Source organism: Dermacentor variabilis, chromosome 4 (genome assembly GCF_050947875.1).
Source record: "Dermacentor variabilis isolate Ectoservices chromosome 4, ASM5094787v1, whole genome shotgun sequence".
In the NCBI taxonomy this organism is placed as follows: domain Eukaryota; kingdom Metazoa; phylum Arthropoda; class Arachnida; order Ixodida; family Ixodidae; genus Dermacentor; species Dermacentor variabilis.
The window spans coordinates 113,619,724-113,636,511 of NC_134571.1; the positions used below are offsets into that span (position 1 = coordinate 113,619,724).

The 16,788-nt window shown below is 48.5% G+C and overlaps 1 protein-coding gene across 2 annotated transcripts in view; it reads left to right on the top strand.

Annotated features, from left to right (window-relative positions):
• Nucleotides 1–6,257, top strand: part of LOC142579633 (O-methyltransferase MdmC-like) — a 48,854-nt gene extending 42,597 nt beyond the window's left edge. For both annotated transcript variants that reach the window (XM_075690030.1, XM_075690029.1), the window contains exons 3-6: nucleotides 1,077–1,195; nucleotides 2,156–2,210; nucleotides 4,755–4,888; nucleotides 5,627–6,257. In XM_075690030.1, the coding sequence (XP_075546145.1) occupies nucleotides 1,077–1,195; nucleotides 2,156–2,210; nucleotides 4,755–4,888; nucleotides 5,627–5,779 (461 nt within the window). In that variant the 3' untranslated portion in view covers nucleotides 5,780–6,257. The remainder of the gene's footprint in view (nucleotides 1–1,076; nucleotides 1,196–2,155; nucleotides 2,211–4,754; nucleotides 4,889–5,626) is intronic.
• Nucleotides 6,258–16,788: the final 10,531 nt, after the last annotated feature.

Below are 16,788 nucleotides of genomic sequence, written 5' to 3' on the forward strand. Positions count from 1 at the left end.
ATAGACGGGAAGGCACACCGAGAGCAGGAACTGTGTGTAGAGAGGCGTATGGTGAGAAGTTCCTGTAGCATATCGAGAAAGGACTCAGACGAGCAGAATAGATGACACGTAGAATCACGCTTTTAGTTTCGCCCGGTGCGTGCATGGAGCTTTAATAGCGGAGTTGTTCTTGGTCGACCCTGTGCCGTCGTGCTGCTTGGCGTCACACTGGTCACGTGATCTGGGAGCGAGAGGGACGAGAGGGAGGCAGAGAGCTGCGCTGCGCCGAGGAGGGGGCGAGGTAGTCAGGCAGCCAATGAGCGTTTGAGAAAAGTAGGTCAGTGAGAGGCTGGGTTGGGTATAAACAAAAGAAGTCAGTTCTTGCTCCGCATTCGTTGTACGAGCGCCAGCGAGAGCTCGCGCGGGAACGGGCCCACCGTCGCACGCTACGGAATAGCTACCGTTGTAGCTCGGGTGTTTCAACATTTTAGGGGAGAATTGGATTGTACAGCACATGCGTGCGCAGTTTGGATTAAGATGCTTTAGCAATGCGTGGGGCAAGCAGTCAGCTAAGATTAGGGGCACCTGCGTTTACTTGGTCTTGGCGAACGTGAATGACGTGCAGCCGATAGGTGCGCCGCTCGCTGTATACCACAGTGATCACAAAGCCGTGCTCACGAGGTGTAAGTGGCGATAATGGCCTCAGGAACCCACGCAACACCCGGCAACACAAGCTGTAATGGCGAGGCAAGTCCAAGCAAAGCAAACGGAACGCCCCGACAACGAATGAGGCACAACGCACACTTAAAGAAAAGCTACGGCCAGTGTTCCACTCCGTGAAGACTCAGACTAGCTCCGCTGTTCCAACAGTTCTCACAGAGTGGAACTGGCCGTAATTTTTCAACACGTACGAATAAAGCTCTATGTAAAGCTTTATAAAGCATATATGTACGCAAAAAAGCTAACAATATTGATCGCGGCACTGGTTAAGGGACGTATTTATGATACAAATGTGTATCTGAAGTGATACCATCTTGTTCATACGTCACTGTGTACTACACAGCTGTAGTGTTTCATTTATAACTTCTTTTATATAGGTGTGTTCACCGGTGTAAGTGCACTAGCGGCTGCCCTGGCGCTTCCGCCAGACGGCCGAGTCACCGGACTGGAGATCGACGCGGAAACCGTGAACGTCGGGAGGCCATTTTGGAAAGAGGTACAAATCTCTTCTACAGACTTCGCCATTTGATGCGCATGATTGTTTTCTCTGTTTAATTCGCACATCTACTATTAACAAACGTACACATTGATCGCTCTGTCTGGAAATGCCCGTTTGGTGCCTCGCATTGAGGCATTGCAGCGGGGTTTTTTTTACTCTAGGAACAATGTACATGTACATTAACTGAATACTCGTTCGTGGGGTGATGCATTAGTATACTTGTGCTTCAGCACCGAATGTTCTCCGCGATCGCAAATTACAGAAGACATTCCTCAGTTGATCCCAATTGTCAGCATCAACTGGAAATGGTGGCGAAAGTTACTTCCCCATAAAGACGGAAAGGTATAGAAAAACGATGGCCAAGAATGGTCCTTGTTTGCGGGATTGCAATTTTTCTGGGAAATGGTTGAGCTGTGCCACATCGCGCAGCATAAACTTCTCGTTCATGAAATTTTCTCAACGTTAATGGTAAGTGTCAGCCGTTTGTTCTTTTACTATTTTTTTTTCACACGCACTTGGGCTGAGGCTCAAATATACTACATGCGCCTCGGTCCCAGCCACCCACGCCATGAATCTGTAGAAGTAGTCCTGCTCGTAGTGCGCAAAATTTTATCTCGGTATATGACGCTTTCTGTGAAGTGCATAGTTGCTACAGTACGAGCGATAAGAACATCGACGAGTAGATTACTTGCAATGAAAAGGGAAAAGAAAGCCTCAATGCCAATAAATACGTGGGGTTCATTTTGCTATTCTACGGCGACCTTCTCATTGCTTAGTGCGCTTCACTGCAGTGCGTCGTGTGTTTTCAAACAAATGCCACGTGTTCTTACTACTTTTACTATTAGATTCCACAGTAATGACATGACAGTGACGACCTCTGTGTGTCCAGTTTATCTGAACTGCACGCACATAGTTCGTGCAATGGCAAACAATCTTATCGAAACTTTTTATTTGTAGGCTGGCGTCGACGGCAAGATTGACATCATTATTGGCGACGCAAAGAAGTCCCTAGGCAAGTGGGGATATAGTCGATTCCCGGTGCCTTTCTTCTTTCTTTTGTGCCACGGTTGTGCGTTTATTTCTGGTGGCAGTGCTCTAGCTTTATTGTTTCACGCTCGCATTGCGTGTCATGTGAAGCAGCAATATAGTAAGAATTGGTAACGCTAAGTCAATGACAACGCTCACTGCTTACCTTGGCTTAGCACCATTACAGAAAAGACTTGCACATTTTCCGTAGCATCACACCTGAATTCTCCCGGTTCAATAGAAAACCATGCTTGGCAGATAGAGAAAACACAAAAATACAGCGACGAAAGACAACCAAAACAGACAAGTCGCGACTTGAGCCTATTCCCGAACGCTCATTATTATGGTGGAAAGCCCAGATTATGACTAAAGATATTTGGTGGAAGTTAGTGCTATCTGATCTTTCTTTCTTGGCTCAATTTATTTTAATACTTGTGCAGAGCAAACTTGAAAATAGAAGCAGATATAACGGCAAGTTAAAAACAAATTTTTAAAAAACACTTAGATGTTTTTTGTCTAATTAAATGCAAGATTAATTGGAGACCATTTTCCTGCAATAATTACATTCCACCACGGTCTCATTGAAAAAGATCTAGGGGAACTTGTAACCCAACCAAATGCCTGTAAAACTGAAATTGAAGGCACTGGGGCAGCTGAAATTGAAGGCACTGATGCAGCTGTTCTAAGTCCTTTTGTAGATCTTTTCAGAACCCATTGCTTCGCACTTCTTTGATACACCAACAAGAGTAACTGTCTCTGTAACAAATATTTTTCTGTGATACCATGTACATTTATTTCTTACATCGTTGTTGCCTATGCAGTAACCTATGAAAATGAAAATCGTACGACAACTTTGGATAAGGCTTCATTTTATAGCAAGGCATATTATTTAAAAAATGCATTTTTCGTTATTTCATCAATATGCTCTCAGGATTTTCCAGATACATTTATATTTGGTTCATTTCACACATCAATGCCTTCTGTATCTGATTGCGAAATTTGCTATAGCGAACTAAATTTAGGTTACATGTACAGAGGCGCGACACCGATATTTATTAATAGTAGAATGAAAAAAAATCAGCATTTTTTGCAGGTTACTTAAACTTCGATTTGCCTAAAAACATGTGCCTCATAGGATACATTTATAATCTGTATATAAATGTGAAAACCATGCGCGGCAAATAATAAAAGACAGAAGTACAGTGATGGTGACTCTTCTGACTATTCTTCAAAAACATTTTTTTTTCGAACTTCGCTCACAGTTTAAGCTTAATTTTATAGTTTTCAATTGACTAGCAAATCTTCATAATATGTACAACTGAAGCACCTCAGTGGCACCTTCAAACTTGTGTCTCTATCCTCCAGCAACTTGTCATGGAGTCTTCGTAGAGTTCCAAATAAATAAAGCAAATAAATACTTACGTTTTTTATGTTTTTGTGGCGCCTGACAAAATCGCTGTGATTGAAAGCTATCTGGCTGTGGGCCTTTTGTTGGCTGTGCAAAACGGGACATTCAAATTTCAGTTATTTGTTTATGAAATACTACAGCTATATTTTCTATTACGATGGTGGAATGCATGCATGTCGAATCACATGTCATGATGAACTGTTCTTTTCAAAGTCAGATGCAAAGGCATCTGGTAGTAATTCTGTGTGCCAACGATTACCACGGTTATTAAATCCGATTAGCAAGAGAGAGAGAGAGAGAGAGAAAGATGAAAAAATGGGAGAGATAGGCAGGGATGTTAGCCAATTTCAAGACCGATTTGCTATACCGTATTCGGGAATAGCGGAGCAAAGAGGCAGACGGACAAGAGTATAGAACAGATAAAATAAAATAGAATGCAGCCGTAGACGCGAGAAAGCACGCAATTAATCATATAGCCGGCCACACAGTTCGCATAGCTTGGCTTGCATGTTTTGGGTGTCACATGCAATTTTTCTTCTGCGTGGAAAACACGTTAACCAATCTTGTAAGGCTCCCGGTGTTTCACTTCCAAATGGAGAATGAATGCACGTGTGGTATCTGTTATTTTGTGTAATTTGTAAATAGTTAACTGAAGGTGTTCACCAATGGCAACTGCTTGCCAATTCAGAACAATAAAACTGATTGTAATGATCAAACCAGCTGCATTTAACAGCAAAAAACCTTTCATGGGACGCAGAGGTCTCGTGGCATTCTCGTGCATCCAGACATGCGCCTAATAAATTAATAATGCGATACTGAAAATATTACAGAGGAGGCAGATATCAAAGCACGAGCGACAGTCACTGGTGGAACCAACTTCACGAACAGTGCGTCCTAGCGCTCGACGCACGCACGCACGCACGCACGCACGCACGCACGCACGCACGCACGCACGCACGCACGCACGCACGCACGCACGCACGCACGCACGCACGCGAGTGAGTGACGTAGTTAGTCAGGGGTCAGCTGATTTAGTACACGTTCGATCTGGCGGTTGAGTGCAATTGCCTTTTGCACAGACGTACAGCTTGCCATCGTCTCGTGTCCGCTTTCATCTCGCAGATGATCTGATCGCTCAAGGCAAAACAAACTTCTTCGACTTCATTTTTATCGACGCTGACAAGAACTGTGTGGATGATTACTACGAAAAGAGTCTGCAGCTCGTCAGACGCAACGGCATCATCACTGTCGACAACGTGAGTTGCGCGAAATTTTGAAGTTAATTAACAGCGCCGTAAACAAGATCAAGGTGACCCTCGTTCTAGTCTAGTCAAGAGCGAGTGTATTTGTATACCCTCGTCATGGTCCTCTTTGTAGCGCTGTCACCTTCAATTTCTGAGACGTGCTAACCGGCCCTATTCAACACGCTGCTCCTATATATGGTCGCTTTCACGTGACCTGAGTGCGGGTGGCACGGATGAATCACGCGGCGTATTCCGAGAGTGTCGGTTTCATTACACTTGTCGATGAAGTTCTCAGCTCCTTCTTCATACAAACTTCCAAAGTTTGGAATGCCCTATAACTCCTGACATTGTGTTGCTCTGTCAAGCCGTCGCCTTCAAAAATGTGCATTGAAGAACGTTTCTTGCAATAAAGGTCCCGCCCTTCCGTATACATAAAATCGCTCGATATAGAAAAAGTCCATACATTATTTTATTTATTTTTCCTTGTTCTATTAGACTGACTTTTTACTGAATCGCCTTGGATTTTACTAGCTTTAATTTATTCATTAGTATTATGGATTTATAAATTTATTCGCTTAGCACACATGTGAAATATGCCCGACTTTTGACCAACCCCCGTGAGCTGGTATGTGCCAAAGATGTTAAGATGATGATGATGATGGTCATCATCATCATCATTATAATCAGCAATGGCGCAGAAGGAATCGCTTGCGTTAATGTGCGCGCACTCGCGGCGGCCCGTCTGCGCAGGTCCTGTGGCACGCGAGAGTGTTCGACCCGACCATCGACGACCCCGAGACGGAGGCCATCCGGCGGCTGAACCGGAAGCTGGCGACCGACGAACGCGTCGAGATCAGCTTCGTCACCGTGGGCGACGGGGTAACGTTCGCCCTCAAGAAGTGAACGCAGCCGCGGAAAACGCCAGCGTCGCTCTTAATGCCTCACTCACACGTGTAGCACTCTCGGTCACGATCTATACAGCCTGACGGGGACCGAATTTCTCATTTAGTCCCCCTCTGCAGAAACCGCAGGAGGAAGCCAATCGCGATCGTTAATTTGATTCCGATCGAGCACGATCACGATCGAAAGTACGCACGTCTGGGGTAAAATATCTGTCCAAGCTCAAGGCATCGCGACGGTGATCGACCGGTGATCGACCTTGGACGAAGGACGGCTACTGTCTGCGGTTGCCTATGCACTGAATGATCAACTGCGCACAGAAACACTTTGTCACCGCTGCGATGTAGCGGCTACCATAACTTTTGTACAATAAAACAAGAACAGAGGCGCCGCTTATCGTGCATTCAATGAACGGCGCCGCTACAATGAAAGAACGCGAAATGTTACGTTCGGTATTAAAGAACATTCCGTTTGCTGCTTTTCTCTGTTGTATCTTTTTTTGTCGTACTATGCATATGTAGCCCCTGTATTGCGGCAGAAGATGGATGGTCGCGTGCCTCGACTTAATTAGAGACAAGCGAAAGGACACCGTATTTTTCCGACTGAGTTAATATGAAAGAAAATATTGGCGCCTCTCATATCGGCCTCGGCTTCTCCTCGGCTACCTATGTGCAAGGACAAAAAAAAAATGCAGACACTAAATTAAGAATACAGCGAGGGCATTATACAAAACACAGTTGAGGCACAGTTCATGCAACTAGTTGACAAAACCTCGCGTTCACTAAACGAGTTGCAGCACGACTGCATGCCGCACCACAACCAAGTTAAGCTCAGCCGCGTGTGGTTCACCTGGGCATGTTTTCGCGCATCAAATTATTGCTCAGTAAAGTATGAGTCGATCTGATTGGCGAGACATCTCTGAAATTATTTTTTTAATGCAATTGCGAACTTTAACTTGTTAGTACGGCAACCTATCGCGCATTCGAAGCTGTTGACACTAATACCGCCAGCGACCCCTAGTTTTAAAGCGAAGGCTTTACTAACCGCGTCGAGCCAAGTTTCGCCGTCGCCAGCAATTTGACCTTCATTTGACCGCAGCTGCGCTGTAGCCTTGGCAATGCATCACGCGACACGCCGCCGGCTTGCCTTCTCTCTCACACCCGTATTCAGAAATGCATCTTAACTGAAGCTCATGCTTGACATAAATGACGCCTGGTGCGAACGCGCCCAAGACGCTCGTTGCGTTTCGTTTGGTGCATTCACGACAGGCGTCATTTAAATCAAGTCAAGCATGGGTTTCAACTTAAGATGCATTTCTGAATACGGGGGTGAGTGTTGTGCGGGAGCGGGAGGCTTTGTTTGAGCCGTCGTCGCCAAGCGGCGTCTCACCACCCCGCGGATGTCGCCAAAGCCACCTAGAAATGATGTCGCCCGGCGAGCTGCTTCACAGGAGAGGGTCCGGAATGCAACAGGCGTCGCACCGTCGAGGTCAATGTAGCGACCGCGTTCGCGCCCTGTCCGTTTGCGTTTCGACGCTGAGAATGTTCGTGGCGTCTTTTTGCATGTCTAGCACTTGCGCTTTCCCTGTGGCACAACAGGCCTCGCACCGTCGAACGATGAGTGTCTAAGCAAGCCTATTCACAGTAATGTCTAGCCACCTAGGCACAGCCGTCATACCTGGCTTAACGATGATTGTATACTTAAGTATAATAAGTACAGCTAAATCAAAGGTTAACAAAGTGAAACTAAGACTTCACCAAGCTTTCGCTTTGCACATCCAGAGTTCGCCGAGCTAAACCGCAGCCAATTTCTTTTTGTGTGCCCTCCACGATGCAAAAATAGTGCTCTTTTTAACTCGCAAGTGTTTTATGCCGGATTCCAGCAAAAATCTGTCCCATGTACGCACGTCAGCGGCCATCACGCAAATTCTAGAGATGGCCTATCCTAAAGCTTAGAAGAGTAGGCATAGAATGGTTAGAAATGTTTGCTTTATTAAATAAACTGTGCTGTTGATAACGTATACTTGCTGTATTTAGGGCACTTTATTATAATTCGTTTTATCACAGTAATTCTGTATAAAATATGGCCGGCAGCCTGGACACTTCTAAAGGCAGTAAAGATGGTAGTGCTTGGAAGCGTCCAGCCGTCTAGCAGCTCCAACTCGGTCGGTCTTTACGGCGTGACGGCGTTCCAGGTGCAAGAACCCCGCCACAGCACCTATGCTCTATCTGAGTGGTTCCTTGCAGCACTGTGGAACCTGCAGCGCTCTTTAAGCAATAGGAAGGCGGAATGCCCTTCGATATTTGTTCATTCACGCCACGTCATCTGCTCAGCGTCTGCTAGCCGATACTTAACCGAAAGCTGAAAATACATATAGCCCAGCTAGCACAGCAAGCTAATGAGCATGCGCAACGTTTGAGTGACACCAATTGGAGACAGCTTACTGACTCGCTCAAAGGCACACTGAGTACTAAGCGGCCATGGCACGTTTTGCGAAGCATGATGGATCTCTGAGGTACAAAAACAGTGGCAAACAGGACACTCAAAACCCTTGAGAACGAGTTTAAAGGGGACGACATCAAGTTAATAAACACGACCAAGGAGATATATGTCGGGCACAACCTTACTACAGAGCTGCTACACACGGAATACAAAGAAATAGAGCAACGCGATTTAGACGCTCCTATAACCTTGGAGAAAGCGTTTGATTCCGCCGAAACTTCAGCAGTCATGGAGGCATTACGGAATCAGGGTGTAGACGAGCCGTATGTGAATATACTGAAAGATATGTATAGCGGCTCCACAGCCACCATAGTCCTCCATAAGCAAAGCAACAAAATCCCAACAAACAAAGGCGTCAGGCAGGGAGATACTATCTCTCCAATGCTATTCACAGCGTGTTTACAGGAGGTATTCAGAGACCTGGATTGGGAAGAATTGGGGATAAAAGTTAATGGAGAATACCTTAGTAACTTGCGATTCGCTGATGATATTGCCTTGCTTAGTAACTCAGGTGACCAATTGCAATGCATGCTCACGGACCTGGAGAGGCAAAGCAGAAGAGTGGGTCTAAAAATTAATCTGCAGAAAACTAAAGTAATGTTTAAAAGCCTCGGAAGAGAACAGCAATTTACAATAGGTAGCGAGGCACTGGAAGCGGTAAGGGAATACATCTACTTAGGGCAGGTAGTAACGGCTCACACGCTAGCAGTCCCTCAAAAACAATGTGTCATCACGGCCACAGTCGTAACTCGGTCCACGTGTGCGGCCGAAGCGGCTGCAATAGCCGTGACCATTGCAGACGCGGAACACAGAAACGAATCGGCAGTCATACTCTCCGACTCGCAGACAGCGTGTCGCCTGTTTCTCAAAGGGAGGTACCCAAATGATACGTAGAATTCTGGGACAAGCCCTGACAGAACATCACGACATTATTTGGTGTCCGGCTCACGAGGGCTTGGAGGGTAACGTTGCGGCGGACCGTATTGCTCGAGGATTCAACAACCGAGCTGCGGCCGAGCCGAGCGCGGGACTTCTTCCAAGCACTCGTGACATTCTTCTACAACAGCGGGAGGAACGCAGAGAGTACGGTCATCCACACAAGGCCCTTAACAGACAGCACAGTAGGGACTGGCGACGCATTCAAACAAACAGCTTCCCCAACCTGCATCAACTCAGTAAAATAAACCCAACTAGATTTCCGGACGTCTGTCCATGGTGTTCTAACAAACGCACACTACAACATATCACATGGGAGTGCCTGGAACGGCCTTCACATATTACTATCCCATATATAACTGCACATCCACTTATGTTAAATAGGCAGTGGGAGGCATGGCTTGCGGACGAGGGAAAGGAGAGCCAAGTGGCTCTCCTGGACCAAGCCCAGCGAGCCGCTCTCGCCAGTGGAGGGAGCCCTGGACTAAGGGCCCAACCACGCTCGCATATTTTTCTTTCTGAAAAATAAAGTTTCTTTCCTTCCTTCCTTCCTGATAGGCGATACATGTTCCACGGTTGCTGGATTGAGGCAACAAATGTTTTGGCGTTCTAACCATAAACTGCGTTCACATGAATGCGACAGCGGGGCTACGCTTCATATATGTAATTAATCAGCAGTTCCTTGCAGCTTGCTTAGCCAAAAGTATGCGGGCGAAAGCCGTTATAAATGTTCACCGGTGCCGCGTCGTCTGCTAGGCCTCTATTTGACGTTTTCTCGCCACCGTCATCACGTACCATACTGAGTCGGGGTAGTAAATTAGCGATTCAGTGAACAATTAGGCCTTTACAGCGTTCCGCATCGTCAACGCATCAGCAGTGATAATGCTGTGATGCATTATCATGTTGCATAAAGTGCAACCACACCATCGGCCTCCTCAAGAAGTCGACCGAGAACGTGAGCAGAATGATAAGCAGGGTCTCCCAGAAGAGGCACGGCATGAGAGAAGAAGACACTCTCAAGCTCGTCAACAGCCTGATCGTCAGCAGAGTCATGTACTCGCTACCCTACCAGCAATTCACCGACTCGCTAAACGGCACCCTCAGCACGGCCAGGACGTGGCAGATAGTCCGAGGCCTACTGTACCCCAGCAGGAGCAAGCGAGAGAGCAGCAACTCGATCCAGAGGCTGATCCACCACTACCAAGGCACCGACGAGCAGCTGCTCGAGGAGGTCCGCAAGAAATGCTACGGAATGGGAGAGCCGGAGGGATACCGCGGCGAGTACCGAGGCGAAGACAACCAGGACATGGACCGACCCATCTCGAGGGAGGAGGTCGTCGAGGTCATCAGATCGGCCACCAAGAACACGGCGGCGGGAGCGGACAGAGTCCGGAACTCCCTCATACGCAACCTGAGTGACGGAGCGATAGACCAGCTCGTCAAGTACCTAAACACGCTGTGGCAAGAAGGGAAAGTTCCGGCGGAGTGGAAGCACGCCGTCGTCGTAATGATCCCCAAGCCCGGAAAGAAAATCCAGATTGAGAACCTGAGGCCCATCTCGCTGACGTCGTGCCTAGGAAAACTCTACGAGAAAATCGTCACCCAGCGCATCCAGCGGCACCTAGAAAACGGAAGATACTATCCAAACTCGATGTTTGGGTTCAGGGCCAACCTCTCGACGCAAGACGTTCTGCTGCAGCTCGAGAAGGAAGTACTGACTACAATGCCGAGAAAGGGCGAAAACGTCGTCATGGCCCTCGACGTCAAAGGGGCCTTTGACAACGTCAGCCACGAGGCCATCATGGAGGGCCTCAACAAAAAATTGGAGGACGCTTAAGCTTCGCCTTCAAGAGTGGAACGCGACAGCGTTCCCGTCGACCCGCCAAAGGGTGTAATACCCGTGTCACACGGGCACATTTGGAAGGCCTTCCGGTCGACGGCCTTCGAAACGCCAGAACTCTGTCGACTCAAAGGAGTTGTCGCGCTGCTACACGGCACTTTTGAAAGGCCGGTGAGTGGTTCCGGCGTTTATCGCCAAATTGTGTGGCGTTGCGTATCTTTATTTTCGTTTTCTTGTCACAAAAAGTTAAACAACGTTAAAACCACTTAAAAGCACTATAATTTCTTTTATGTTTGTTTATACATTAAAACAATTGTTTATACATTGCCTTACATATATGTTTAGTTTTTAAGTTGTTGAGTAGCGAAACTGCGGCAACGTTTGCGTCGCTGCGCGTCGCTGTTGTCGAGAGTGTGTGTAGTTCGCGCATATCAAGTGGCAAAAATACTTTATTGAATAATTGATAACACTCATATATAGTATTTTTAGAGCATTTTGGTTTGATTTGTTCTTTCTAACCGTGAGTTGGAGCACACTGTGAACGAGAGGGCATGTTCGCGCTGTTTCCGTTTCCGTTGCTCAAAGGCCATCGAGATTTCGATAGAGTTGTAAGGTGCTCCGTTGACTCAATAGACTATTGACTCGGCGGCCGTCGAAACTGCCCGTGTAGCAGCTCGAACTTGACCTTTGAGTCAACTGACTATCGGTTGGAAGGCCTTCCAAACGCCCGTGTGACACGGGTATAAGACAATGGGCTACGGCGCAGCGACTACGCGCCCCGCATCGGACGCGGTGAGCGTCGAGCAACGCAGCGTTCGGCGCGACAACGAAATGTGCGCCTGAGCAAGCGACGCACGCCTGAGCCTTAGAAACGGCTTGTTTCTAAGGCAACACCGCGTTCACTAGAGGCGCTTTTGTACCGCTTTGAAGCATCGAACTCGTGGCTCAGTGGTAACGTCTCCGTCTCACACTCCGGAGACCCTGGTTCGATTCCCACCCAGCCCATCTTGGAAGTTGCTTTTTATTTATGAAGCGCCTGCCGTGATTTATCGCTCACGGCCAACGCCGCGGACGCCGACACCGACGCCGACGACACCGGCTTTTCTGCGACACGAGCTCCTTAACGCTATCGCGTTAATATAAACTGCGGCAGGAAGACCCACGACTATGTCAGGGACTTCCTCTCGGGCAGAATGGCGACGGTCGGCCTAGGCGAGCTGAGGAGCGTATCTTTGCAACGCCTCGCAGAGGTACGCCCCAAGGCTCGGTAATCTCGCCCGTACTGTTTAACGTGGCGATGCTGGGCCTAGCGAAGAGACTCGAAAAGATCCAGGGAATCCGGCACGCGATGTATGCGGACGACAACACGGTCTGGACCACCTGCCGTACCTTGGAAGAAAAGCGAGCGGCGCTGCAAGATGCGGCCAAGTGCGTCGAAGACTACATGAAGGAGAGGGGCCTCAGGTGCTCCACCGAAAAGTCCGAACTGCTAAGAGTCGGCAGACATCCCACCAAGGCGAAACTGGAGGTCAGCCTCGAAGGACAACTCATCCCCGAACGCAACATGATACGCGTCCTCGGCATGTGGCTGCAAGGCAGCAGAAAGTGCAACCACACCATCGGCCTCCTCAAGAAGTCGACCGAGAACGTGAGCAGAATGATAGGCAGGGTCTCCCAGAAGAGGCACGGCATGAGAGAAGAAGACACTCTCAAGCTCGTCAACAGCCTGATCGTCAGCAGAGTCATGTACTCGCTACCCTACCAAGTGAGGACTAAAACGACCAACGAAGAGATTGAAGTCGTCCTGAGGAAAGCCTACAAGACGGCGCTGCACCTGCCGAGAAACACCTCCAACGAAAAGCTGATGCAACTAGGGGTGAGCAACACCTTCGTCGAAATGGCGGAAGCACAGCGGAAAGCGCAAATGAAAAGACTAACGGGGACCTACACGGGGCGAAATCTGATCGGTAGGCTGGGCTTCGAAATAGGAGACGTCGACCGGTACGAGGACGTACCGGCGGGAATCAGGAAAACCTTTAACGTAAAGCCTATTCCGAAGAACATAGATCCCAGGCTCCACGAAGGCAGAAGGAAAGCTAGGGCCGAATACATAGAAGGAATAGGAAGAATAGGAAGCGAGGCAAAGGCCATCGCGGTAGTAATGAACAAGGAGGAAAAGCTTGTCTCGTGCGTCTCGGCCGAGATATGGAGCGTAGCTGAAGCCGAGGAAATCGCCGTGGCGCTGGCGGCGATGCAAGGATATAGGGAGAATAAATCGCTAAATATTCTCACAGACTCGAAAGAGACCTGTCGCAACTTAATGAGTGGCAGAATATGCAAAACTGCCCTTAGGATCCTCAGAGGGGGTAACCCCTCGGAGGAGGCGAAAATCAAACACAATCTGATCTGGATACCTGGACACGAAGGCATAAGGGGTAACGACGCGGCGGACGGTCTAGCTCGAGCTAATAGATTCAGGGCTGGGCAGCAGCAGGAGTACCGCGCTAGTTACGCCGGGATCCTCAGTGACAGTTATTCGGAATTACTGCAACATTACAGGGGGACTAGATTCAAGTACCCACCGCTCCAGGTGGTGGTGGTGGTAAACATTTATTGCTTGAGCCTTTTTACAACATTACTTGTGAGGGGGCTCAGGAGCGCGTAGGGTGTCCGGGAGTTTGTGGCCCTCGGCGACCCTCAGAGCCCAGTCCACCAGCCGTATTTGGTCGGCTGGGTTGCCCCATAAAGCGCTGACGAAGGAGGAAGCAACGGGCTGGCGTAGGCTCTAGACAAACACCTTCCCCAACCTTTTCATATTCAACAAGATGTTCCCAACGCAGTATAGGGACACCTGCCCCTGGTGCGGGGCTACACCCACACTCTATCACACAACTTGGGAGTGCGAACGAAACGACGCATTCCGCGATCATAAACCCCCGAGTGTGGAGCATTGGGAGAGCCGGCTCGTCAGCTGCGAGCTCGCCGTCCAAGGAAGGATGGTGGAGCACGCTAGGGACGCGGCCAAACTCAGTGGAGCCCTGGACTGAGGGGGACCACCCGTGCTGAAGAGGCTTCCCTTCGACGAGAAGACAGCGTGAAGAAGAGAAGACCTCGATCCGCGAGAATTCCATTTTATGATTCAATAAATGTTTTTCTCTCTCTCTAATTGATTTTTCTTTCTCTATGTTAATAGTGGCTGCCGTGCTTCCTGAAGATATCTTGATGTTGCACTATTGATATTTCCGTCTGAGAAGATTTAACATATGAAAGGCATGCGCCATCAGCGTTTTCTTTCATGACGTTTGTTTGTGGGCTGCCATTCTGAAAATTCCGAAGAATAATTTTGTAAAGAACGCAAGACAAGGTATGAGCAACTTTAGTGCAGTAAATAATATGCGTGGTTCGGAATGATTTTTCGCGAAAAGATGGTCGACGCGGGAGGCCCGATGTTCTGCGACAACTAGGGCCCTTAACGCTTTCGCGTTAATATCGCGTTAATAGACAGTTTCAGTATTGAGCCATGACGAGTACTCGCTTTCTGGGGGCCTGCACGGTCATCTGCGACGAACTGCGCCAACAGGAGGTCGAGCCTTTCGCGAAAACAGCGCACACTGAACACTTTCTCAAAAACAAAGTTCCTGTTTTTTGCTATGCATTCCTACCGTGCAGGATCTGGGAATGGCTTCTGCGCGTTCACTTCTCGCAGCAAAGCCAAATCGTAGGTCATTGAAAAGTACAGCCCTCAGCTGGTCGCCTTTGACGCTGCCATTTTGCTCAAATATTTTGTCTCGCGCTCTCCCGAACAAACGAGAGCCACGAGAGCAGCATGCAAGGCTCCTCGCGCACGCACGCAAGAATCGGATGCGCGCGTACGCAGCGGCCGCGTACGCATCACGTACCGCTCGTGTTCACATGCGCACTTTGCAGAGCATAGCGACCTTTCGTGCGCAACGCCGTTGCGTACGCAACGACCCATGCAAGAGGCCCCGTTTCTGCCAGAAAACTCGCCTCCGTGCATAGCGTTAGTCGCCAGGGATTCCCGGTAAACATTACGGTTACATAAGCTGCAGTTTCCGGGAAGCGTGAAAAGCAGTCAGGGATCTTTGAATGCTATCGCGTTCCATTCTTAAAGGTATAGCTTAAGCGTCATCCAAGTTTTTGTTATCTTCGTGACTCGTGAAAATTGGCGGCTTGGATATAGCAAGTCATGTAGAGTTAAGAGGGTTTGCTGGTCTTGCGATGAAGAGGTGCGCCGTGTCCGTCCACAAATTTCGCCGAAAGAAAAGTCTGGGAATTCAGCCTTTAACATTCTGTATGATGTTTCGCTCAAAACACGAGAGAGAGAGAGAGAGAGAGAGAAAGAGAGAGAGAGAGAGAAAGAAATAACGTTTATTTGCACCCGCAAAAAGAGCCCCGAGGAGTCGAGAGTCTTCCTGTCTCTTCAGCTTGCTCCTCCCTTTTGAGCTGGCTGATGCTCCTTGGAGCTCAGCGGTGTCCAGGGCCATGCGGATAAACATTCTTTTTGATTATTCATGGCAGACACTGCATTTTATACCGAGCAACAATTCGGGTGCTAGGTGTCACCATTAAGTCTTATTATTTTTTGTGTGCACTGGTGAGTTGCTCTAGTCAAATGCTGGCACTGTGATAATGTGTCAGAAGGAGAAATAGGCGTGTATTTTGTATGACTTAATTTGCTACTGCTTTCGCGTTATCCGGAACAGGCACTCAGAAAAAGCCTGTTCGTGATTATTAAGACGACTGCGGCGTCACATTTAGTAAATTTCCCGCATGCCTGAACAACAATCATCTGATTAAGGACCAAAGTCAGAATATTAAAAGCAACGGGATGCTTTATATAGTGGCCTGGCCGCAGCCTTCATTCAACGATATGTCACACCCCTCCGGCGACAGCACCAATCGACTTCCGTTATGGCGAGGTACGTATCGCTTGCGAAACCAACCCATTCGCAACGATTTCGAACTGAAACCACACCTACAGTGTACTCGAAGCAGTAGAGTGCAGCTTACGCTGCCCTGAAAAGGAAAACTAAAGTATCTTGTGCAGCACGATGTCCCGAACCTCCGTGGTTTAAGTATACGAACTGACAACTAGTTGCTTCGTTAGTCCACAAAGCACTGTCACGTGTACCCGCCTCGTGCAGATTCATTCACTCGAATGAATTATGAAAGAACTATCAGCTCAATCGTGTATAAAACGCCCTGTATGGTCACACGGGCAATACAAGCAGCGGTAGGGCGAATTGGTTGAGCACTCGCCGTTCGAAGCGACAATCCAGACAGAGACGTCGTCACTTTACGAAGCGAACGGCAAAACCTGGCATCCATAACTGAAATAGCGGCACCGGTATCGACGAGGGCGACTGTAGCTACATTTTCGATAAACACGTCAATGACATTGGCAGGTAAAGGAGGAGGACTTCGGCATGCCGACACTTGCTCAGTTCTTGCCTCGGGAATGGCGATGTCTAGCTTCCCTCTTCGTTAGAGACGGGTCGTCGACGCATGGGGGAAAGCGATCGGCGACGTGGGGAGGGTGACCGGAGACGTTCTAAGCGAGGACGGCTATCAGTCTGGGAGCGAGCTGGTGATGAGTCGAGGGGGCATTTGGATCAGGCGGCACATAAGGCGCTCGTCGATCGTCACCGAACGCCTGCGATCGGCAGCGGCAGAACCTTGCGACATGACCGGGATACCTACATGCGAAGCATGT